The sequence below is a fragment of the Cervus elaphus genome, chromosome 29 (assembly GCF_910594005.1).
Source record: "Cervus elaphus chromosome 29, mCerEla1.1, whole genome shotgun sequence".
NCBI classification, from domain to species: Eukaryota; Metazoa; Chordata; class Mammalia; order Artiodactyla; family Cervidae; genus Cervus; species Cervus elaphus.
The window spans coordinates 46436857-46461545 of record NC_057843.1 but is presented as its reverse complement, the minus strand read 5'-3'; the positions used below and the strand labels follow the sequence as shown (position 1 = coordinate 46461545).

Genomic DNA, 24689 nt, shown 5'->3' with positions numbered 1-24689 from the left:
AAGGAACTTGATCCCACAGGATGCAACTAAGAGTTTGTGTGTTGTAACTAAAAGATCCTGCATGCTCAACTAAAACCCAGGGTAGCCAAATAAATAAATAAAAGTTTTTTAAAAAGCTATTCTGACAATCTATAATTTTTAACTATAGAATTAAGTCCATGTAAATATATTGTGATTATTGACATATTTGGATTTATTTTTCCATGGTATTTCAAGCTTTCATTTTTTCTGCCCTTTGTTTCTTGCTGTTTTTCTCCTTTTTCCTCCTTTCTCCTCACATTTCCTTCTTACATTTAGACTGACTGTAGATATTTTTTCTCATTCTTTTTTGTCTTCTACTGGTTTGAAAGATACACACCTTATCTCTATTTTCTTAGTCACTAGACTATAAATGGCCACTGAGCTTAATAGAAAATAAAATTAGTTTTTATCTACCTTACAAACAAATATAAAAATTTTGGAGTGCTTTAAATACAGTCACCTTACTTCTTATCATGAAACTGTGGCACTATATTGTAGCTTTATCTTAACTTTCGTTTATATATTCCTATATGTTTACCATAATCTTCAATCACTATTTTATCTTACATTTCAGACCATTTTTGAGGATCATTTTCTCCTTCTTCCTGAAGTACATCTTTTAGAAATTGCTTTAGGCACTTCTTTGGTAAACTCCATTTTTCTTTTACTGAAAAGTTTTTAATTAATCTTCATTCTTGAAGATTATGGGCTTTCCAAGTGGTGCAGTGGTAAAGAATCTGCCTGCAATGCAGGAGACCCAGGTTTGATCCCTGGGTAGGGAAGATCCCCTGGAGAAGGAAATGGCAATCCACTCCAGTATTCTTGCCTGGAGAATTCCACGGACAGAGGAGCCTGGCAGGCTGGGGTCACAAAGAGTTTGGACATAACTGACTAACACTTTCATTCTTGAAATATAATTTTGCTGAATATACATACATTCCAGGCCGGGGTAAATTTGCCTCAACATACTGAAGATATTACTCCATATCTTTTGGGTCCATTTTTTAGAGGTCAAGTGTCGATATCACTGTCATTCCTTGGTTTATGAAATGTCTTCTCTCTCAGGCTACTTTTAACATCTTCCTTCAGTAACATAATCCTGAAAAATCATGGCTTTTAACAAAGTACCAATCATTAACTTTTGAAATTGGTTTTCACATACTCTATTATCTCCTTTTGTAACTTTACAGTCTTTTGTACTTTCTTACTTATCCTCCCTAACAATCTATCACATTTTTCACATCCTTATATTTCTAGGCAGAATTCTGTTATTTCTTTAGATTTATTTTCACTTCATTAATTCTTACTTCAGCTTGAATTGTCTGCTCTCGAACCCTTCCAATATGTTTTACCTTTTATTTCCCTTACCTAGAGGGTAAGTTGTATGAGGTCAAGTATTTTTGTTTATTATGTTCATTGCAATAAACCCTACCACTAGTGTCTGTTGTGTGTGTGCTCAGTAGCTCAGTCGTGTCTGACTCTGCAACCCATGAGATTTTTTCAAGCAACAATACTGGAGTGGGTTGCTATTTCCTCCTCCAGGGGATTTTCTCGACCCAAGGATCAAACCCATGTTTCCTGCATCTCCTGCATTGGCAGACAGACTCTTTACCACTGAGCCATCCAGGAAGCCCCACTACTGAGCTATCAGCGAAGCCCAGTGTCTGTTATATGACACTAAACATTTAATTTATGATTATATGTTTTATTCCTGGAAATTCAATTTGGTTTTTTTTTCAATCTATTTGTCCAATTTGGTAGTCTTTTTTTAAATAATATTTATTTTTAATTTATTTATTTTACTGGGCAGGGTCTTAGCTGCAGCATGTGGAATCTATTTCCCTGACCAGGGATCAAACCCTGGGCCCCCTGCATTGGTAGCATGGAGCCTTAGCCACTGGACCACAAGGGAAGTCCTGGTAGTCTTTTATTTCTTTGTCAGATTTTATTTCCTCCTTTTATTTTGTTAAGCAATAACATACATTTCTATATTGTATATCTAATCATTTCAAATTTTAATATCTTACAATTCTAATTCTGCTTATTGTTTCCACTACCCTTGTTCAACATAGCTCATTTTCTTGTGTGTTTTAAATTTGCATGTGCTCAACATCACTAGTTATTAAAGAAATGCAAATAAAAACTACAATTAGGTACCACCTCACACCAGTCAGAATGGCCATCACTAAAAAGTCGGCAAATAACAAATGCTAGAATACACAATGGAATATTACTCAACCATTAAAAAGAATACATTTGAATCAGTTCTAATGAGGTGGATGAAACTGGAGCCTATTATACAGAGTGAAGTAAGCCAGAAAGAAAAACACCAATACAGTATACTAACACATATATATGGAATTTAGAAAGATGGTTAACAATAACCCTATATGCAAGACAGCAAGAGAGACATAGATGTATAGAACAGTCTTTTGGACTCTGTGGGAGAAGGCGAGGGTGGGAAGATCTGAGAGAATGGCATTGAACCATGTATATTATCATATATGAAACAGATCACCAGCCCAGGTTCGATGAATGAGACAGGGTGCTCAGGACTCGTGCACTGGGATGACCCAGAGGGATGGGGTGGGGAGGGAGATGGGAGGGGGTCAGGATGGGGAACACATGTAAACCCATGGCTGATTCATATCAATGTATGGCAAAAACCACTACAATATTATAAAGTAATTAGCCTCCAACTAAAATAAATAAATTTAAAAAAAAAAAAATGCTAGAGAGGGAGTAGAGAAAAGGAAACTCTCCTAAACTGCTGTGGGAAAGTAAGTTGGTACAGCCACTATGGAAAACCGTGTGGAGGTTCCCAAAAAAACCAAAGATGAAGTTGCCACATGATCCTGTAATCACACTCCTGGGCACATGTTCAGATGAAACTATAATTCAAAAAGATATATGCACCCCAAAATTCACAGCAACACTGTACACAATAGCCAAATCATGGGAGCAACCTAAATGGCCATCAACCAATGACTGAATAAAGAAGACGTGGTACACTTACACAATGGAATACTGCCCAGCCATAAAAAATAATGAAACATGGATAGACTTAGAGATTATCATACTAAAAAGTGAGATAAATACTCTGGTTTCTCTTCAGATCGTATAAATCTTTCGCCTTTTACTAAAAAGTGAGATAAGTCAGAATGGGTAAGATAAATATCATATAACATCACGTACATACAGAAGCTTAAATATGACACAAATGAACCTATCTGCAAAACAGAAACAGACTCATAGAGAACAGACTTGTAGTTGCCGAGGGGGAGAGGGGAAGAGAAAGGGATGAACTGGGAGTTTAGGGTTGGTATTCAAACTATTATATTTAGAATGGAGAGACAATAAGTCCTAATGTATAGCCCATGGAACTATACTCAGCTGGTGATAAACCATCATAGAAAAGAATATAAAAAAAGAATGTAGTATGTGTGTATAACTGAGTCACTTTGCTATACAGCAGAGATTGGTACAACATTGTAAACCAACTAAACTTCAACAAAAAAATAAAATAAATTTTCTTGAACTTTGTGGGAATTCTCTAAAGCCTCAAACACAGGGAAAATCCTCTAAGGAGTATTCATGTTGGTTTGCTCCATGCCTGAGGACACCAGCATCTCCTTTAAACTACAGTCCCTAGCCCATCATTCTAAGGACCACGAAAATAATATAAATTCAGCCAAATATGAAAGATATTGTTAGAGGAGACAGTTCTTTTCTTCAACCTCCCTCCAGTACCACACCCAATAGTGCCATCTGCTTTTGAGAGGGGAGTTTTCTTTTTTTAGTTCACCCTTTACCTAAGGACATAGCTCTTTCTATTCAATATGTCCTGGATTTATGTAAAGTGGTTTCTAATAAGTCTATGACCTGCACTGACCCAATACTTTGTCTCCAATATACCTTATGTTCCAAAGCTCTAGACCACCCATATCCAGGGGTTTCAATATATGCAAAGGATTCAAGGTTCATTTTTATCTTAGTCTACTCAGGCTGCCATAACAAAACATCACAGGCTGAGTAGTTTAAACAATTTATTGTCTCACGGTTCTAGAGCCTAATAGTCCAAAGTCAGTCTTCTAGCAGATTTGACTTCTGGTGAGGACCCTCTTTTTGGATTGCAGACAGCTGCCGTCTCACTGCTTCTTCAGGTTGAGGAAGGAGGTAGAGGAAGTCAGATGTCTCCAGTGTCTTCTTAAAAAGACACTAATTCGGTCAGATGAGAGTACCACAAGTCTGACCTCATTTAACTTTAATTATTTCCTCAAAGGCCACATCTCCAAATATAGCCACACTGGGGGCTGAGGCTTCAAATTCAATATGAAATTTGGGAGGACATAAATACTCAGTCCACAACATTTGCCTCCAGGTTCTCCTATTCCTCTTTATTCCTAACCTTGGAGAATTTTCATTAGTTTCTTAAAGGGAGTATTTGATTATTTCAAAAGGCTTTTTTAAAATTGTTGTTGAGTATTTTTAGATGTCACGCAGCAGACATGGGTTTCAGAATCTCTGGCTTTCCATATTGCCAGAAAAAGTCCTCTCTTCTCTGTGTATAATCTTGCAATAGGCAGTGCTATCCAATTTCATATACATGCTTCAAATAACACATCAAATTTATATTTCTAGCCCTAACTTCTCTCCTAAGCTTGAGATTCATTGCCAGCTGCTACTTGTAATCTTTACTTGGAAGTTTATAAGATATTTAAAACTTAATGTATCCCAATCAGAACTTAAGAGTTTTCCTCTCAAATCTGCTCTTCCCCAATTTCCCTGTCTCAGTATGTATGAAACACCGAATTACTCAAGCCAAAAAACCCAGACATCAACCTTGATTCCTCATTTTTCCTTCCTTCCCACATAAGTTGAAGTACAAGTCCTTTCTTCCCTATTTTCAACATAGAGCCTCAGTCTGTCCCCTGTGCTCCACACCTTCTTATCTACCACTTTTGTCCAAGTCACCATAATGTCTCATTTGAGTATTCCTATCTGGAGAAGGCAACGGCAGCCCACTCCAGTACTCTTGCCTGGGAAATTCCATGGATGGAGAAGCCTGGTAGGCTGTAGTCCATGGGTCACAAAGAGTCGGACACGACTGAGCGACTGCACTTTCACTTTTCACTTCCATGCACTGGAGAAGGAAATGGCAACCCACTCCAGTATTCTTGCCTGGAGAATCCCAGGGACGTAGGAGCCTGATGGGCTGCCGTCTATAGGGTCGCACAGAGTCGGACACGACTGACGTGACTTAGCAGCAACATCACCTCCTAAGTAAGCACCCTGCTTCTACACTCCTAAAACCAGACTCCACAAAGTAGTTAAAGCGATCCTTTCAAATGCAAATCACATCACATCTCAATAATTTAAAATTCTCCGTTTGTTTCCCAATACAATTACAAGTCTAACCTTCTTACTGACACCTAAACGAGGCCTTAAATGTTGTAACAACTGCCCATCTCTCTGAGTTCACCAAGTATGTATGCCCCCGCACTCACCACACCTGAACACTCTGGTTCTCTATTTCTCAAATCATTAGTTCACTCCCACCTCAGGGCCTTTACACCTTCTGTTCCCTCTGCAGGAACATAATTCCCCACGATGGCTGTTTCACTGAGTTCTCAGCTCAACTGCCGTCTCTTCCCAAACCCTGTTAGATAGTTGTCATCTGTTCCTCCAAACATACTGTCTACTCTTCTCCATTATACCCTGTCCCCCAGGAAGCTGACCTTCACAAGATGTATCAACCAGGCCTCTTTGCTCTCTCTTTCTATTGGGTTTTGCCAGTGGGAAGCAATGGCAGGAAACAGAAGGGCAGAAGGAAAGAAAGATCTAGGTATTTCCCTGGTTCCCCCCATGCTGAGCTGTTGGTTGGTGGTAGCCATGTTCTTTTACCAAAGTTCTATAGCCATCACTTCCCATAATGCTCCACTAATGGCTCCTTCCCTTTATCCCTTTAAGCTCAGAAGCAACAACCTATTTTGGGGTTTAGGGTGTTTCATTATCCCTTGTTTGTTTTCCTTCTCTAAAATCCCTTTTACCTTGAGTATGCCATCCATTTCCTTATGTATTAGTCTGCTAGGGTTGGCATTACAAAGTACCACAAACTGTGTGGCTTAAATAACAGAAATTTATTGTGTCACAATTCTAGAAGTTAGATATCTAAAACCAAGGTGTGGACAGGGCTGGCTCCTTCTGAGCACTGTGAGGGAGAATCTGTTCTATGCCTCTCCCCTAGCTGATGAAGGTTTGCTGGCAATTTTTGGCATTCCTTGGCTTATAAAAGCGTCATCCTAATCTCTGCCTTCATCTTCACATGATGTTCTGCCCATGTGTCCCTGTCCAAATTTCTCCTTTGTCATATTGAATTAGAAATTACTCTAATGATGCAACTTAACTAATTGCACATGCAATGACGCTATTTCCAAAAAAGGTCGCATTCTGAGGTACTTTTCATACTGTTCATGGGGTTCTCAACAAAGGTCCGTCTAGTCAAAGCTTTGATGTTTCCAGTAGTCATATTTGAATGTGAGAGTTGGACCATAAAGAAAGCTGAGCACCGAAGAATTGATGCTTTTGAACTATGGTGTTGGAGAAGACTCTTGAGAGTCCCTTGGACTGCAAGGAGATCCAACCAGTCCATCCTAAAGGAAATCAGTCCTGAATGTTCATTGGAAGGACTGATGCTGAAGCTGAAACTCCAATACTTTGACCACCTGATGCGAAGAACTGACTCATTTGAAAAGACCTTGATGCTGAGAAAGATTGAAGGCGGGAGGAGAAGGGGATGACAGAGGGTGAGATGGTTGGATGGCATCACTGATTCAATGGACATGAGTTTGAGTAAGCTCTGGGAATTGGTGATGGACAAGGAAGCCTGGCGTGCTGCAGTGCATGGGGTCGCAAAGAGTCGGACACGACTGAGCGACTGAACTGAACTAAACTGAGGCACTGGGGTAGGGTTTCATATATATTTTGGAAAGACACGATTCAGCCCATAACACCTTTTGTGACTCTGATAGAGATTTCCTACCTGTCATCACTGTTTATCACATTTCCCTATTTTATTTTCTTATGCCACTCATCATTACTTGAAATTATTTTATTTGTATGTACATATATTTGTTTTCTCATTTCTTTTTCTTTCAGTAGAATACAAGCTGCATGATAGCAAGGTATTTTTTTTTTTTGCTTTTGCTTTAACTATATAGTATCTCACACATACTAGGAGGTCAATAAGTAATTACTGAATAAATGAACAAACGGCAATATCTAAAGTTTGGTTTAGAATCTTAAACTGATACAGATTCTAGTTATTACTGCATATAAATTATAATATTCATTTGATACTGTAACATCTCTGCTATCCATAAAGGAAATTCACATTCTGTATTTGAGGAAGCATCCTCATGAAGAATGAGGACACTTGGGCTTTTTTGGTTCCAAATCTTCATTTACTTAATGAGTCATGTAAAGGAAATCTTGTAATCTCTCTGAATCTCCCCAAATGGGAAAAAAAGTTTCCTATCCCTAAGCAAGTTGGTGGCAATGTTTTTTTAGCTTTAAAGTAATATAATTCAGCATTAGTTCTTAGCAGAGATCAGGATAACAATGGCTCTACAGGTAAACCATCTTACAGTAAGTACTGGAGTGCTTTTGAACCCTGCTCTTACCCCCCGGGGTATAATGTTAAAGTTATGTATTTCACGTTTTTATTCATCACAAAATCTACCAGAAAACAGAGGAGAGTGTCTGAAATGTGACTTACTAGTAGTACTCTGCAATGCGTGTATCTGTGTATCACACTGCAGCTGGTGTGATCAGCACCAGCCCATCTATATGCATATACACTCCTCTTACTATGGTGAGAAATCAAGGTTCAGAGAATACAAATGTCATTTCTTGCTACTGAGGAGGTTTTATCCAAACCTGTGGTTTTAGAGTGTCTCCTTCTGCTCACTAACTGGAGGACTAAAATGGAGCTGGCGGTGGTTTAGTCGCTAAGTCGTGTCCGACTCTTGTGATCCCATGGACTGTGGCCAGCCAGGCTTCTCGGTCCATGTGGAACCACAGAACACTATAATCCAGCCCCTCACTACAGAGATGAGGAAATCAAGGCTCAGGCTGATGAAGTGAATTATTTAAGGTCACTAAATGTCTTTGTATTACCACAGAGGTGACCATCCCTAGAGAGAGACAGTCCTGTCCTGATTTGCCTGAATAGAGCTTTCTCACGGTTCTCCTGCATATCCAGCTTTCAAGACTCTGGACTTGTAGCTAGCTTGGATTCTAGGATTTCAGTCAGAAGGTTGCCTCCTAGGAACCAGCTACTTCTTCCTTCTTACTGCCAGGGGAGAGCTATCTTAAGAGAGAGCCAAACAACCCCTTGAGAAAACCAGACTTTGCTCATCTCCTCAGGCCCAGTACAGCACCTGGGACCTCAGTCTACACCAGCCCAAGGAGAGTCCACTCAACTTCATGGCTCATCCTTGCCACTTATCCTTCTCACAATCTCTGACCCTCATGCTACTACTCTGGGATTCTTTTCTCTGATCTTCCTTCCACTAAAGATATCCCATTCATTTGGCAAACATTTATCAAACACCTATTATGTGCCAGGCACCCTACTAGAACCTAGAGATAGCAAGATGGCATTTCTTCGCTTAGGAAGATAACACTCTGGCGAGAGAGAATATAAAGAACTAATTCTTTTAAAGCGTGTTAAGTGGGAAAAAAAATAAAGTGTGTTAAGTGGAGTGTTATTGTAGAAAAAGATAGGACTGAGCTGTTTCCTGACTTAAGACAGTTTGCATTAGGATAGTGAACACTTAGTCCTTGGCATTTCTCTCATCTATTTCCTCTTTTGCGTCCCTCCTGTTGCCCTGGTTTCAGGCTTTATTACCTCTTAACTAAACTAGTACAATGCCTTTCTAACTTTCTTTCTGTCTCCTGTCTCACCTTTGCCAGACTTTCACTACTCTACCAAAATGATATAGGAAAAAAAAAATTAAATCAGTATGTCTGCAACATAGTAGCAACTGAATAAATACTTATTGAATAACATAACTCCTTTACACTATTCAGTAAATTCTGGATTCATATAGAGGTGCTTGTGAAAGGCTCCCATTGATTCATTTGTAATGAGGAGGGGAAAGAAAACCTATGTCCTTTGAAGGTATTACTCAGCACAATGAACAAATCTAAGATGAACAGTTCAATAACATTTTACATTTGTATAAACACATGGCTACCACCCAGATCGAATATAGAACACTTTCATTTCAGCCTAGAAAGTTTTCTCATGCCCCTTCTCAAATCCATCTTCCTTCCCAGAATTAACCACACTAGTCCATCTCCAATTATGATAGACTAATGTTGCCTGTACCCGAATTTCATACGTTCAGTGCAATTATAAAGCATGTATTGCTATTGATTTAAGAATCAATATTTTGTATCCAGTTACCTTTCCAGGGCATCTCAGATGAAAATTTTTATTCCAAAACTCCAAGACACCCAGTGGCCACTTTCAGAGCCCCACATTCCATACTGATTGCTTCTGCCAAAATCTATTTCCTACAGATATCAATTAGAGAGAGTAAAAAAAAATTCTCACTCAAGGAAAGGAGATATAGATAATATATATTAAAGAAAATGTCCTCATAATTAATATCTAAGAGTTTATATTTGTGTAAACATATATTATGGATTGAGTAATTGGATAATGTCACCTTGATTGAAGGGAACACTTTTTCAATAATGGTTCATCAAAGTCAAAAACAAACTTACAAGGAAGATATATGGTCAAAAGGAAAACATCCAAAGAAATGGAAGAAAAATTAGCATTAACCGAGAGCTTATTGTGCTCTAGGCACAGCGCAAGCTAAGCACTGGGAATTTAAAAATGAATATGCATGGTGGGAATATAAATTGGTGTAGCCACTGTGGAAAACAGTATGGAGGTTCCTCAAAAAACTGAGTTGCCGTATGGTCCAGAAATCCCACATATTCAGACAAAACTGTGATTCAAAAAGATGTATACATCCCTATGTTCATAGCAGCACTATTCACAGTAGCCAAGACTTGGAAACAGCCTAAATATCCATTGACAGATAAATGGATAAAGAAGATATTTTACATATATATATAATAGAATACTACTCAACCAAATAAAAAAGAATGAAGTAATGCCATTTGCAGCAACATGGACGGATTTAGAAGTTTTCATACTAAGTGAAATAAGTCTTAAAAAGAAACCCACCATATGATATCACTTATATGTGGAATCGAAAATATGACACAAATGAACCTATTGGCAAACAGAAATAGACCCACAGAGAGCAGATTTGTGACTGCAAGGGGGAGGGAAGGGCAGGGGAGAGAGAGACTGGGAGCTTGGGGTTAGTAAATGCAAACTTATTACATTTGGAATGGATAACAGCAAGATCCTAGTATATAAACCCTAATGGAAAATAATTTTTAAAAGACTGTACACATACGTATATCGGAATCACTTTGTTGTACAGTAGAAATCAACACAGCATTGAAAACCAACTATATTTCATTAAAAAAATTTTTAAGTGAATATACCACACTATAGCTCTAAATTGGCGTTAAAATTGGCATTTTTCAGAAAACAATTTACTAATGTGTATCAGAAGTCTTATAAAAGGTTTATGTTTTATTCCTGTAATTCTATTTCTACAAATTTATCCTAAAAATCTACTCAAACATAACAAAAATATAATGAGAAATACACAAACATGTAGGAATTATTAAATAAATTATAGTAAGCCCACTGACTTACTATATCGAATATTACAGAATCTTTAAAAATACATTCTTAAGGAACATTTAAAGACAAAATAAATATTCAAAATATGAAAAAGTTTTTTTAAAGCAAACTATAAATCTATCACTGACTCAATGGACATAAGTTTGAGTAAACTCCAGGAGTTGGTGATGGACAGGGAGGCCTGGCGTGCTACAGTCCATGAGGTCACAAAGAGTCAGACACGACTGAGCGACTGAACTGAACTGATAAATCTATACAATATATGATGTAATGCAAAGTATTTATTGTATGTGCAAATGTACTAATAGTCCATATGTACTAATACACACATGTACTAACACACTAATGTATGCATATATGAGTAAATGTACTAACAGCATGTAGATACTAACACACACATACCCCACACACACACCCATACATTAATTTACATTTCCTGACACTGTAATTAAAAGTACATATTTCAAAATACCCTTTGTCAATAACTTTTTCATCTTTGTCCACTTGATAGGCTAAAATATAATGTTATTTTAATTTAGGTTTTAAGCTACTAATTAACATTGTATTACAAATTTTTGACTCAATATTAATGAGGGAAATAGGTACTCATACTCTGCTGGTGGTAGGAAGATCAATAGTCACGTTCAGGGGCAATTTGATGGTATTTATTGGGCTTCCCTGGTGGCTCAGTTGGTAAAGAATTCACCTGCAACGCGGGAGACCTGGGTTCGATCCATGGGTTGAGAAGATCCCCTAGTGCAGGGCATGCCAACCTACTCCAGTATTCTTGCCTGGAGAATCCCCATGGACAGAGGAGCCTGGTGGGCTGCAGTCCATGGGGTCGCAAAGAGTCAGACACAACTGAGTGACTGAGCACAGCACATTAAAACATCACACAAATACACCCTGAATAATTCCACTCCTCAGGATCAGTCTTAGAAAAACTACTGGCATAAGTGCCCAAGGACATACACATACATTGCAAAATTGTTTGTCATTGAAACAAAACAAAACAAGAAGAGCCTAGGTGGAATTACAGTTGAGCTATTTCAAATCCTAAAAGATGATGCTGTGAAAGTGCTGCACTCAATATGCCAGCAAATTTGGAAAACTCAGCAGTGGCCACAGAACTGGAAAAGGTCAATTTTCATTCCAATCCCAAAGAAAGGCAATCCCAAAGAATGCTCAAACTACTGCACAATTGCACTCATCTCACACACTAGTAAAGTGATGCTCAAAATTCTCCAAGCCAGGCTTCAGCAATATGTGAACCATGAGCTTCCATATGTTCAAGCTGGTTTTACAAAAGGCAGAGGAACCAGAGATCAAATTGCCAACATCCACTGGATCATCAAAAAAGCAAGAGAGTTCCAGAAAAACATCTATTTCTGCTTTACTGACTATGCCAAAGCCTTTGACTGTGTGGATCACAATAAACTGTGGAAAATTCTGAAAGAGATGGGAATACCATTCCACCTTACCTGTCTCTTGAGAAACCTGTATGCAGGTCAGGAAGCAACAGTTAGAACTGGGCATGGAACAACAGACTGGTTCCAAATAGGAAAAGGAGTATGTCAAGGCTGTATACTGTCACCCTGCTTATTTAACTTATATGCAGAGTACATCATGAGAAATGCTGGGCTGGAAGAAGCATAAGTTGGAATCAAGATTGCCGGGAGAGATTATCAATAACCTCAGATATGCAGATGACACTACCTTTATGGCAGAAAGTGAAGAACTAAAGAGCCTCTTGATGAAAGTAAAAGGATAGTGAAAAAGTTGGCTTAAAGCTCAACATTCAGAAAACTAAGATCATGGCATCCAGTCACATCACTTCTTGGCAAGTAGATGGGAAAACAGTGGAAACAGTGGCTGACTTTATTTTGGGGGGCTCCAAAATCACTGCAGATGGTGACTGCAGCCATGAAATTAAAAGACCTTTACTCCTTGGAAGGAAAGTTATGACCAACTTATTAACTTTAAAAAGTTAAAAAAGCAGAGACATTATTAAAAAGCAGAGACATTACTTTGCCAACAAAGGTCCATCTAGTCAAGGCTATGGTTTTTCCAGTGGTCATGTATGGATGTGAGAGTTGGACTATAAAGAAAGCTGAGCACTGAAGAACTGATGTTTTGATCTGTGGTGTTGGAGAAGACTCTTGATCATCCCTCAGACTGCAAGGAAATCAAACCAGTCCATCCTAAAGGAGATCAGTCCTGGGTGTTCATTGGAAGGTCTGAGGCTGAAGCTGAAACTCCAATACTTTGGCTACCTGATGCGAAGAGCTGACTCATTTGAAAAGACCCTGATTCTGGGAAAGATTGAGGGCAGAAGGAGAAGGGGACAACAGAGGATGAGATGGTTGGATGGCATCACCAACTCAATGGACATGGGTTTGGGTGGACTCTGAGAGTTGGTGATGGACAGGGAGGCCTGGCATGCTACAGTTCATGGGGTTGCAAAGAGTCAGACAAGACTGAGCGACTGAACTGAACTGATGTGTCATTAACCAGGAAAAGTAAAAGCAAAAGAGAAAGTCGCTCAGTCATGTCCAGCTCTGTGCAACGCCATGGACTATACAGTCCATGAAATTCTCCAGGCCAGAACAGTGGAGGGTGTAGCCAATTCCTTCTCCAGGTGATCTTCCCAACCCAGGGATTGAACCCAGGTCTCCCACATTGCAGGCAGATTCTTCACTGTCTGAGCCACCAGGGAAGCCCAATCAACCAGGGAATGGCTAAATAAATATAGTATGTCCATAACAAAAATATTATATAGCAATGAAAAAATCAAAGTAGTTTTAAAGACTGACCTCAAAAGATTTTAAACATATTTTTGAGTGAAACACAAAGGAAAAAATTATATGTAGTATATGATACTATTTTTACAAAAAGTAATATTATACATATTCCCAAATTACAGATACATTATAAAAATGCTCAGAATAAAAAAGACACCCAACATATTTAATATGGTTACATTTGGGGTAGACACTCAATTTGGTGGGAACATGTTTCAAAGTGATTTCAACAGTCTTCATATTATATTTTAATCTGCTTCAAGAAGATTGTACTGATTTGGAACTATATATTAATTCAGAAATAAACATTTCTAAAAACCAAATAGCTTTCTGAATGTATCAAGTTCTACTGTAAAGATTATATGGTATTTTTTTAATATCAAGATCAAGTACTTTATGTAATGAACAGACAAAAATGCTCATATGGCTATGTGTATGTGAACTAATTAATCTGTAGCATAGGGAACTTAGAAATTACTAGCCAAATTTATAGTTAATTTGTTTAACTGGTACCTGACTTAGTTTTATTAGGTTAATTTCATAAATAAAGCAATTAAGTTCCATATAGATCAGACAGTTCAGGTGAAAATTTTTATGTCTGTTTACTTGGGCAATTTTTACTGTTTAAACTGTTTAGAATCTAGAGGATCAGAGACCTGCCTTGCTGGCTTCAGTTATAACAAACTACTACACCAGAAATTTTTCCTGTTATCCTTTAGAGAAGTTAAGACCTAGAGAATTCCCACAACATATTAATGAAGAAGGCAGGTAAGTCATATATAACTGAAATGTTATATTTCAGCCAACCTGACAATTTCTTTCCATTCATTTTAATAAATATTAACTATTGCTAACTATCATATTTCCTTATAAATATGATCATTTGCAATGAAAGCATTAGTTTGTGAAGAAGCACATATAAAAATTTTTGGCTAATAGTTAAAAGTATTTTTAACAGGATATTATTCTAGAAACATTATCTACTTCATTTCCTAGTTTTGTAATTCAGGGAAATTATCGAGGGTGGGAATGGCATTTGATAAGACGACACTTAAACTTAAAATGTTCTGAAACTAGATGTTTACAGTGAATTTTTTACAAATACATTGTTTTTCCTTCACAAAGTGAATTTATTTATACCTTCTTAATGAAATAAATGAAACTTTAGTCATTTCCCATTTTATAATAGCTAACAAATGTACAACTTTATTGCTTCCCCAGGAAAGATTTAATGGTGGTACATGTCTTTCCTTCCATCTTCTTTTGGCTAGAAATCTTAGAATGAGGACTGTCTTCAACGGTGCTTTTATCTTTTTCTGCCTCTTAGGTGGTAAGTCATTAAGGACACATAAATCAAAAAGAGGAAAAATTACTCAAGAAATTGCAGAATTATAAGTGGAGGGTGGTCTTAAATAAAGTATTTAAGGTGTTTATAGCAAAGTTTAAGTAAACCCTTAATAATAAGAAAGTGAAAGTCGCTCAGTCGTATCTGACTGTTTGCGGCCCCCTGGACTGTAATACAGTCCATGGAATTCTCCAGACCAGAATACTCAAGTGGGTAGCCTTTCCCTTCTCCAGGGGATCTTCCCAACCCAGGGATTGAACCCCGGAGCTAGCATTTATTCATCACTTTCTATATGCCAGGTACTAGTCTAAAAATTGTATTAGTGCACTGAATCCGTGCCACAATCCTAAGAGATAAGTGCTATTATTTCTCATTTTATATATGAGTACAGGGAGTTGGTAGATGGTGGCCCAGAAGTTGCTATTACTATCATTAAGCTGGAGCTAACCAAACTAGGCAGGAAGCCTTTATAAACATGGCCCGAGTTAAACAAACCATGTCTAGCTGCTGGACCACCCATTTGTAGCCTCTGCTTCCCACACTGCCCTCATTACTAAATACAATTCACAATAGAGTTCTGATTATCCCTTGCAGAGTATATTAGCAAACTCAAACTGCTAGGGTCTCTGCTATATTTGAAGTCTTCATATTCCTCTTCTGTAAAGAATGTGTAGGGGGACACTGGAATAGGTAAAAACTTTCAAGAGAATAGCTTTCCTGTCTTTTGGTTATCATGAAAAAAATTATTCAGGCAGGGGATTGTATTAATTTTGTTGGATACATAGAAAAGATGTGAGGGTTAAAGAAGAGGATTCAGCATAGAGAGAAATTATGAAGTAAGGAGTGTCCACGAAGCAAGGATGTTTATTTTAAAAAGGTCACCATCACTGTGATTTATAATGTTTAGGAAATTACATATATATTTTTAATATGCATTTGAATAATTAAATATAGCCTTTAGGTTTTCCCCACAATAAGGTCATAAAGTAGCATACTTCAGAATTAATCATGTGAGGAAACTACTAATTTAATATAAAACCTGAAACTTTGAATTTAGTTGTCAAATTGGAATATATCATGTGTAGTTATATTAATAAAACCAACAATACATTTTCAGACAAAAAGAGACTGGAAGAAAGGGTATGGGATCTGTGAATATGTTGATAAGTAGTCATGTGATGGAACAAGCACAGTCAACAAAAAGCCTAAAAGTTAAGGCATTGTCTTCAGTTACAGTAAAGAATATCAGGGCTAAGTTTTTAGGAAGAAGGCTATCGATGTTGGGTGTGGAATCAGAAGGAAGGAGAGAGAGAAAGAAACTAGAACAGATCTCATCCAGGAAAAGTCCAGGGGCCTTAGGTGTGATGGACAAAGATCCAGCATCATGTAAGCTCCCCCAGCATGCAGGGCCACTGAGTCTTGCAGTGGATCTCTAAGGACAAGTTGTGATTTGAGAACTCATGAGTCCAGGAGGAAAATTCACTTGGGCATGACTTGAAGAAGCAAGCAGCTCTAGTACTCTAGGTAGGTAACTGATCTTGAATCTTGGAAGACTCAAAATCTCCAGCAAGAAGGGTGACATCAGAAGGTTTGGGGTAGGGAATTCCCTGGTGGTCCAGTGGCTAAGACTCTGCGCTCCTGATGCAGGGGGGCTGGGTTCGATCCCTGGTTAGGGAACTAGATCCCACATGCCACAACTAAGACTCTATGTGGCCAAATAAATAAAGATAAATGTTAAAAAAAAAAAAAAAGAAGAAGGTTTAGGATACACAAAGGTAGCCAGCTTCAGTGACATGGAGTATTTGCTCAAAACAAGGGGTTTGGATTCAAATAGACCTTTTTTAACTCCTGTCTCTGCCTCTGGAGTGAACTACTTAAAATTTTATGACCTCAGTTTCCTTTTGTGTGAATGGTAGAAAACTATACCTGCCTGAAAGGTTAGTTGTGGGAAATGACTGGGCTAACACATGTAAATTGCTTAACAGGCTTCTTGATAGAAACTAAGTTCTTTAAAAAATATTTGTTGGTTGATCATTGATTATAGATTGAAAGTTTGTCATGCTCAGGGAGAGTACCAGTGTGAACCAAATAAACCAAAATGTCTTGAGAAGAGTTTGAAACTGGAGAGAGTGGTCAACAGAGATTAATTAGCCTCATTAGCCAGACTAATTTCTATTAAAAATGATCTCTTCCAACTCCCAATATGTCAGAAATACAAAATACACTGCACAGGACTACCCCAGTGGTCCAGCGGCTGAGACTCCAAGCTCCCAAAGCAGGGGGCTCAGGTTCCATCCCTGGAAACTAGGTCCTACATGCTGCACCTAAGAGTTTGCATGGCACAACTAAATATCCCACATACCACAAGGAAGATTGAAGACTCCACATGCTGCAGCTAAAACCTGGCGCACTAAATAATTTTTTTTTTTTTAATTAGTTGGAGGCTAATTACTTCACAACATTTCAGTGGGTTTTGTCATACATTGATATGAATAAGCCATAGATTTACACGTATTCCCCATCCCGATCCCCCCTCCCACCTCCCTCTCCACCCGATTCCTCTGGGTCTTCCCAGTGCACCAGGCCCGAGCACTTGTCTCATGCATCCCACCTGGGCTGGTGATCTGTTTCACCGTAGATAGTATACATGCTGTTCTTTTGAAACATCCCACCCTCACCTTCTCCCACAGAGTTCAAAAGTCTGTTCTGTATTTCTGTGTCTCTTTTTCTGTTTTGCATATAGGGTTATCGTTACCATCTTTCTAAATTCCATATATATGTGTTAGTATGCTGTAATGTTCTTTATCTTTCTGGCTTACTTCAAAATAAATATTTTTTAAAGATTATTTTAAAAATACTTTGCACAAAATATTTCATAAATGTTTCTTTGGAGTTAATCAGTGAATAGGAGTGGAATGGCAAAGGTTTTCATATATTAAAAGATTGGAACAATGAACATAAGACAAATTTTAGTTCAATTTCTAAAGAATCCTTTAACAATCTGAGCTTTTTTTTTTTTTTAATGATAATGAGCTCTCCATCATGAGCCAAGGCTTCCTGCAGGGGTTATTACAAAGGAGACTCCTGAATTCAGTAGAACCAGTGCTTCTCAAAAACTGGTCCAGACATCTTCATTCAAACCACAAGTCCTCCATTGTTTCTGGGCACCTAAAATACAGATTCCTGGGTACCACCTCCTATAGATTCTAACTTAGGTGCTGTGGAGGCTGTGGAAATCTGTGTTCATTTTAACTGCTTAAGTAAATCTGATGCATAGTCAGATTTGAAAAGGGATCTTCCAGTTAATGTCTTCCAATCTCACCTATGTTGATTAAGTTCAAGAGTCTCTGGGCTACTTCGACATAACCAAAATAAATAACTCTTTTAAGCCAAAATAAAATGAACACAGATTTTCACAGCCTCCACAGAATTTGAGTTAGAATCTACCAATGTGCAAACAGGGCTTCCCTTATGGCTCCACAGTAAAGAAGCTGCCTACAGTGCAGGAGACCCGGGTTTGATCCCTGGGTCAGGAAGATCCCCTGGAGAAGGAAACAGCAACCCACACCAAAATTCTTGCCTGGGAAATTCCATGAACAGAAGAGCCTGGCAGGCTACAGTCCATGGGGTTGAAAAACAGTTGGATACAACTTAGCAACTAAACAACAATACGTAAACATAAAGCGATAAATGCTCACAGAGAACCCACTACATGTAACGTACTGCCTTAGACATTGAAACAAAGGCCTAACAGTGAATATATGGCTGCAATTAAATATTCTGGCTACATAACTTTGGTTTAATTTAATTAGGCTCTGAGATCCTGAATTTATTTTAACCAACTAAGTTGTTTAGCCCACCTGGCTTCATTTTTAATTCGTTCAGAGTGCTTCCACTTCTTTAACGTTGCATATGTTATAAAATTCACCCCATTAAATTCCCCAAATAAAATATTTTAAATTTATATGAGTTTTTAGAATCAATTTATAAAATATTGTTTATTTTTTAAAATTGAAAATCACTACTTTATTTTTGGATTATTCTTTTCTCTGTCTGTCTTTCCCTCTCTGATGTCTATTTTCCCCTTATTTTTCCTATCCTGTACTTGAGCTGTTGGAGGTGTGGTTTGTAGACAATGCAACCTCTCAATCCCCTTTCATGGATGTCTTTTGGACTTTGGAACCTGCAGAACAAAACCTGGACAGTACTGTATAAAAGAGATCCTTATTAAAGGTAAGTCATGACACTTTAAAAGTCTTTAATTAAAATGAGCACAGGAAAACTTACATAAGAGCAAACATTGAATGAGCATTTACTACACGTTAGATTCTTTACTAAGGGCTTTACCTGGATTACATCACATCAGTAAAACAATGATTTGAGCTGGATCTTGTCACTATTCCCAATTTAAGGATGAGAAATCTGAGGAGAAATTTACATGATGTTACACATTTAAGCAGTGCTGGCTAATTCAAATGTGAGTGTTTAACTACAGAGCATGCATTCCTAAAGAAATCTATATACTGCCTCATTCACATCATTCACATCCTCACAAAAAATTAATACATAATTTCCTTCTAAATGTAGGACTCTGTGCAATCACATAGGTTTCATGTCCAGAAACCCAGCCTTGTCCACATGAATTAAAGAAACAAAAATCCAAATGATGAAAATTTTAGAAGAAAATATTGGAGGACATATTTTAAACTTAAAAGAAAGGAGGCCTCCTTAACATCCAAAAGGCAAGATTATAAAAGAAATAATAGATAAATTTGAATATATCAATATTTTAAAATTTATGAAATAAATGATAACCCCAAAATTAAAAAGATGAGGGATAAACTGAGTGAAAAAAATTGGAAATAAATAACAGAAAAAATATTAATATCTTCCCAGAATAAATAACTTCTAGAAAACTAAGTTTTTCAAAGACCAACAATCAAAAAGAAACAAAATTGTTAAAGGAGATGTAAAGGTAATTTTCAGAAGAGGACATATAAATGACTTAACCTAAAAACATGAAAAGCTGCTCAACCTAAGAGTAAATATCAAAGAAATTCAAATTACAAAAATATTTTTAACCCATCAGATCTCTAAAAATTACAAGAGTTTTGTAATAGCAAGTGCTAGTGACTATACGGGAAAATGGGAACTCATACATTTTCTAATGACAGTTTAGATTGGTTTGGCTTTTTTAAGACAATTTGTGAATTTCAGTTAAAATTTTAAATGAGCTCAATTTTCTACAAAGCAATTCATTTCTTGGAAGCTACTGCAGAGAAATACATGTAACACAAAAAAGCACATATCAAGGTTATTGCAACATTATGTTTGATAGGACAGTAACAGAAATGATCTAAATGTCTATAGGTAACTGTTAAACTCTGATATATTCAGTTCCCGGATTGCTATGCAATACTTAGAATGAACAGATCACTCTGTTAACATGAAAAAATATTTTTTAAATTGTTGGGCAGAAAAAAGTCATGGACAAAACAGTATGTGTAGTATACCACTTATATATAAAAATCCACAAAGCGAAACTCTAAAATTCTCTATGAAAATGGAAGAGGAGAAAAAAATGAGAGGAAATCAAAGTCAGTTGAGAGAGAGGAAGAGAATTTGGGGTCATGTCTGCTGGGGTGCTGGTTTTAATAGGGTTACTTGAGCTTTGTTCAACCGATGTAACCCTCATCCCCTCTCCGAATCCCAAGTTCCCTCTGACTCTCACCTGTGCCAATCAAGAGCCCCTTCCTTGTCAAAGAGGAAAGGGGCCAAGCCCCTCCACCCCGCAGAGCCATGAAATATTAGCTTTCAGTGACTGCTCTTCTCTTCCTGAATGTGTACAGGTAGACCTCTAGTAAGCTTATCATAAAAACTCTGCACATAAAAGCCTGGAAGCTTATACAGCAAAATCTTGACAATATATATCTCTTGGTTGGGTCAAGGACCTAGAATAATTACAATGTTGTAGGAAGAACAGTTTTCTAACATGGAAAGTCTGCCATTTCACACTGACGCAAAACAAATACAATTGGAACTTAGGCTTTTGATGGTTTTATCAACAGTTTGTCAACACTATTGACACTTTGACAGGATAATTCTTTGTTATATAGGGCTATTTTGTGTATTCAAGGATGGTTAGCACATCTCTGGCTTATACTCACTTCATCCCAGTAATATCTTCTAAGTTGTAACAATAAAAATGTTTCTGGGAAAATCCCATGGAGGGAGGAGCCTAGTAGGTTACAGTCCATGGGGTCACAAAGAGTCAGACGCGACTGAGCAACTTCACTTTCACTTTTTCACTTTAAGTGCCCATCACAGATGAATGGATAAAGAAGATGAGGAATGTATTATGCTTAGTGAAATAAATCAAAGACAAAAAAAAAAAAATGTTTCTGGGGACTTCCCTGGCAGTCTAGTGGTTAAAGACTTTGCCTTCCAATGCATAGGGTGTGGGTTTGATCCCTTATTGGGGTAAGCCATGTGGTGCAGCCAAAAAAAATTTTTTAATAAGAAAGATATTCTGTTAGAAGAATGAAAAGTCAAAAACTGGAAGAATATCTGATAAAGGATTCATTTTCAAAATATATATAAGTCATTCTTATAATTCAATAATAAAAAATGGTTCTGGGCATTATCTAATGTCCTTAGGTTGGGGAACAAAATTACTCCCAATTGAAAAAGACTGCTGTTTTCTCAAATTTCCAAAGAGTCATATGTTTTGCTGCCTTTAGAGAAATGTTCTTGGTGTTCTCCCCCATACAACTGGGGGAGTTACTAGACAGTATTGTCACTTACTTTGTACTTCTGTGTATTTTCCACATTTTCTACAGTGAACATGTACTTATAATTGGGGGAAAATTAAATGAGGTCAAGGACATGCCTCCATTCCTAAGAAACACTTACACATTTAAACAACTCTGTGGATTCAGCCCTTTGAATAGCTCATGACCTGGGTAAAACTGAGAGATGATTATTAGGTCTCCAAACAGCTAACATTTCAGAAACTTCTACATAGTGAAAGGCAATTGCATAGCTTTTGTCAACTGAGTTTGAAAGCTATTTTGTTTTACAGTTTCAAAGCTTTGTATTGTAATGTACCCAACTAGAATAACTTTAGGTGGGAGTTCTTAAAAGGCAAGATGATTGTATTCTCATGGATCTAGAGCTTTCACTTTGTTTTCCTTTGTTCTTGGTTTTTTGTTTTTTTTTTTTAACTGGAGTATAGTTGCTTTACAATGCTGTAAATGTTAGTTTCTCCTGAACAGCAAAGTGAATCAGATAGATAGATAGATAGATAGATAGATAGGTATAGATATATAGATATAGATACAGATCCCTTCTTTTTAAAATATCTTCCCAATGTAGGTCATCATGAACACTGAGTATAGAGTTCCCTGTGCTATACAGTCAGTTCTCAGTTATCTATTTGATACATAGTAGTGTATATATGTTATAAAAAGGAAGGAAATAGTGCTGTTTGCTGAGATGCAGATAGACCTAGACACTGTTGTACAGAGTGAAGTCAGAAAGAGAAAAACAAATATCGTATAATATCGCTTATATGTGGCATCTAGAAAAATGATACAGATGAACCTTTTTTTCCTTTTTTTGACCTGTTATCTGAAGCATCTGAAGCCAGGTCAGTTGCACCCTCTAAGGGATTCTTCTATCATGATCTCTTGTTTCCCCCAGGTGGAATTCAATGGTATTCAGTTAAAGGCTGCACAGAAAGGCAAGACCAGTGTTTTAAGAGAATCCTGACATCTCATCAAATTTACTCTACTCACTGCTGCCATCGTCCTTTGTGCAATTTCTGAGCCAGGGGCCCATATCTAAATTGGTTCACTGATCAGTCAATCTCAAAGCCTGAACCAGTCATCCCAAGATGGCAAGTGCCATCAATCAGCCCTCTGCAAAAGCCTCAGACCTGCAGGTTGTAGGAGCTATGGTCTGAAACCAAGGTTTTTAATGCGCCCAACTTCTCAGCCACCACATCCATCTCATCTCAGAAACATCTGTCCCTATACCATTTTCTCCTCTCTCCTCTTTCTGTTTATTTCCCCTTCCAGTGATTTCAAAGCCAAAGAGCAAAAATGTGAGCGACTCTCTGAGTCAAATTATGCATGTGATATCTACTTTACTAATTTTCCTAAATATTTCCATACTCCAAAAAACAGTTACGAATGAGTTCTATCACAAGATACCAAGTGACTTGAAAGTGTTCATTTGGTTTCCAAAGCAAACTGCCGTGATCTTTCAGGTCAATTTATTGCACAAGGGAAACTGATTTAACAAATACTGCAGGAAAAATAAGCCAGGAATCAGCAAACCAGGGGTGAGAACTATGAACCTAAACGGCAAAGGTCTCAGGCAGGTGCAAGGGTTGGTACTTATTTTTCTCATCTGGTTAAAATTTGTCAAAATATTGGATTTCCATACTTCAAACACACATTAATGCTTTGGCTAATCTAATTTTGGCAGACTAAGCAATTGAACTGAAGCAGGGAAATGGGTTTCCCTGCACAAGAAATTCTGAAGGTTTATAAATATACTTTGAGCTGCAATTTGCATTTTTTTAATGTGCCACATATTCAATTATCCTCATTCAATGCTCTACTTTTGCAATTTTAAGATTATTGTGTTTTAAAATTTAAAGTTATTTTTCTCTGTATTTCCAGGAGTTTGAGAAATTTAAATGGTAAATAATAAATCTCAATAAAACCGTTTGCTACTTTTTTTTCTCAGAACTTAGGGCAACATCTTATACACAGTGGGCCTTCAACAAATGCTTTTCTATAAACTTTGAAGTAAAAAAAGGATAGGTGGGAGGGGGGTTCAGGATGGGGAACACATGTGAATCCATGGCTGATTCATGTCAATGTATGGCAAAAAACCACTATAATATTGTAAAGTAATTAGCCTCCAACTAATAAAAGTAAATGGGAAAAACAACTTAAAAAAAAAGAAGAAATAACCAGAGATGTGAACAAATATTTAAAGATTAAAAAAAAAAATCCAAGGAAACTAGATATTTTCCTCCACACTCATTTTACCTATATTCCTTAGACCACATTTTTGAAACCACAAAAAAAAATTTCTTCATCCTGAAATTTAAATCCATTTGTTATCATTCTATCACTCTATGAATCAGCTACATTAGTAAACAGTGGTTATCCTGAATCAGTGAACTTCATGGAGATTTTACTTTTTTTTTTAATGTAAGTAATGCTGTTTACCCAGTTAAATAAACTGGAGGGCGGTGGGGGTGGGAGAATGACAAGATCAGATAATCAGTGACTAGTTACAGAGGGCTTCCCAAGCTTAATTCACAACCCAAGTGATGGAATGAGAACACTAGGTTGCTTGCTTTTTGATACTGAGCTGTGTGAGCTATTTGTATCAATATATTTTAGAGATTAATCCCTTGTCAGTTGCATCATTTGCAAATATTTTCTCCCATTCTGTGGGTTGTCTTTTTGTTTTATTTATGGTTTCCTTTGCTGTGCAAAAGCTTTTCAGATTAATTAGGTCCCATTTGTTCATTTTTGGTTTTCTTTTTATTACTCTAAAAGAGGTAGATCCAAAAAGATATTTCTGTGATTTATGTCAAAGAATGTTTTGCCTAAAAAAATAACAACTAGGAAGCAGGTGCAGGTGTTACTATTTTGTGTTACTAATTAACTGAAAACCTTGACAAGTCTCTTTGGTCTCT

General features: G+C 37.2%; 1 protein-coding gene across 1 annotated transcript; it reads left to right on the top strand.

Moving 5' to 3' along the window:
• The first annotated feature begins 14320 nt into the window (after positions 1 to 14320).
• C29H9orf57 (chromosome 29 C9orf57 homolog) lies at positions 14321 to 22794 on the top strand. Its single transcript, XM_043890776.1, has 4 exons — positions 14321 to 14391; positions 14845 to 14953; positions 19079 to 19201; positions 22670 to 22794. Exons 2-4 carry the CDS (start codon positions 14905 to 14907, stop codon positions 22792 to 22794), a joined length of 297 nt encoding a protein of 98 aa, XP_043746711.1. The 5' UTR covers positions 14321 to 14391; positions 14845 to 14904.
• The last annotated feature ends 1895 nt before the right edge of the window (positions 22795 to 24689 follow it).

Coding starts and splice junctions, on each gene's coding strand:
- C29H9orf57 (XM_043890776.1), top strand. CDS start 14,905: ATGAGGACTGTCTTCAACGGTGCTTTTATCTTTTTCTGCCTCTTAGGT. Junction 14,954..19,078: donor CTTTTTCTGCCTCTTAGGTG/GTAAGTCATTAA, acceptor CCTGTACTTGAG/CTGTTGGAGGTGTGGTTTGT. Junction 19,202..22,669: donor AAAAGAGATCCTTATTAAAG/GTAAGTCATGAC, acceptor TGTTTCCCCCAG/GTGGAATTCAATGGTATTCA.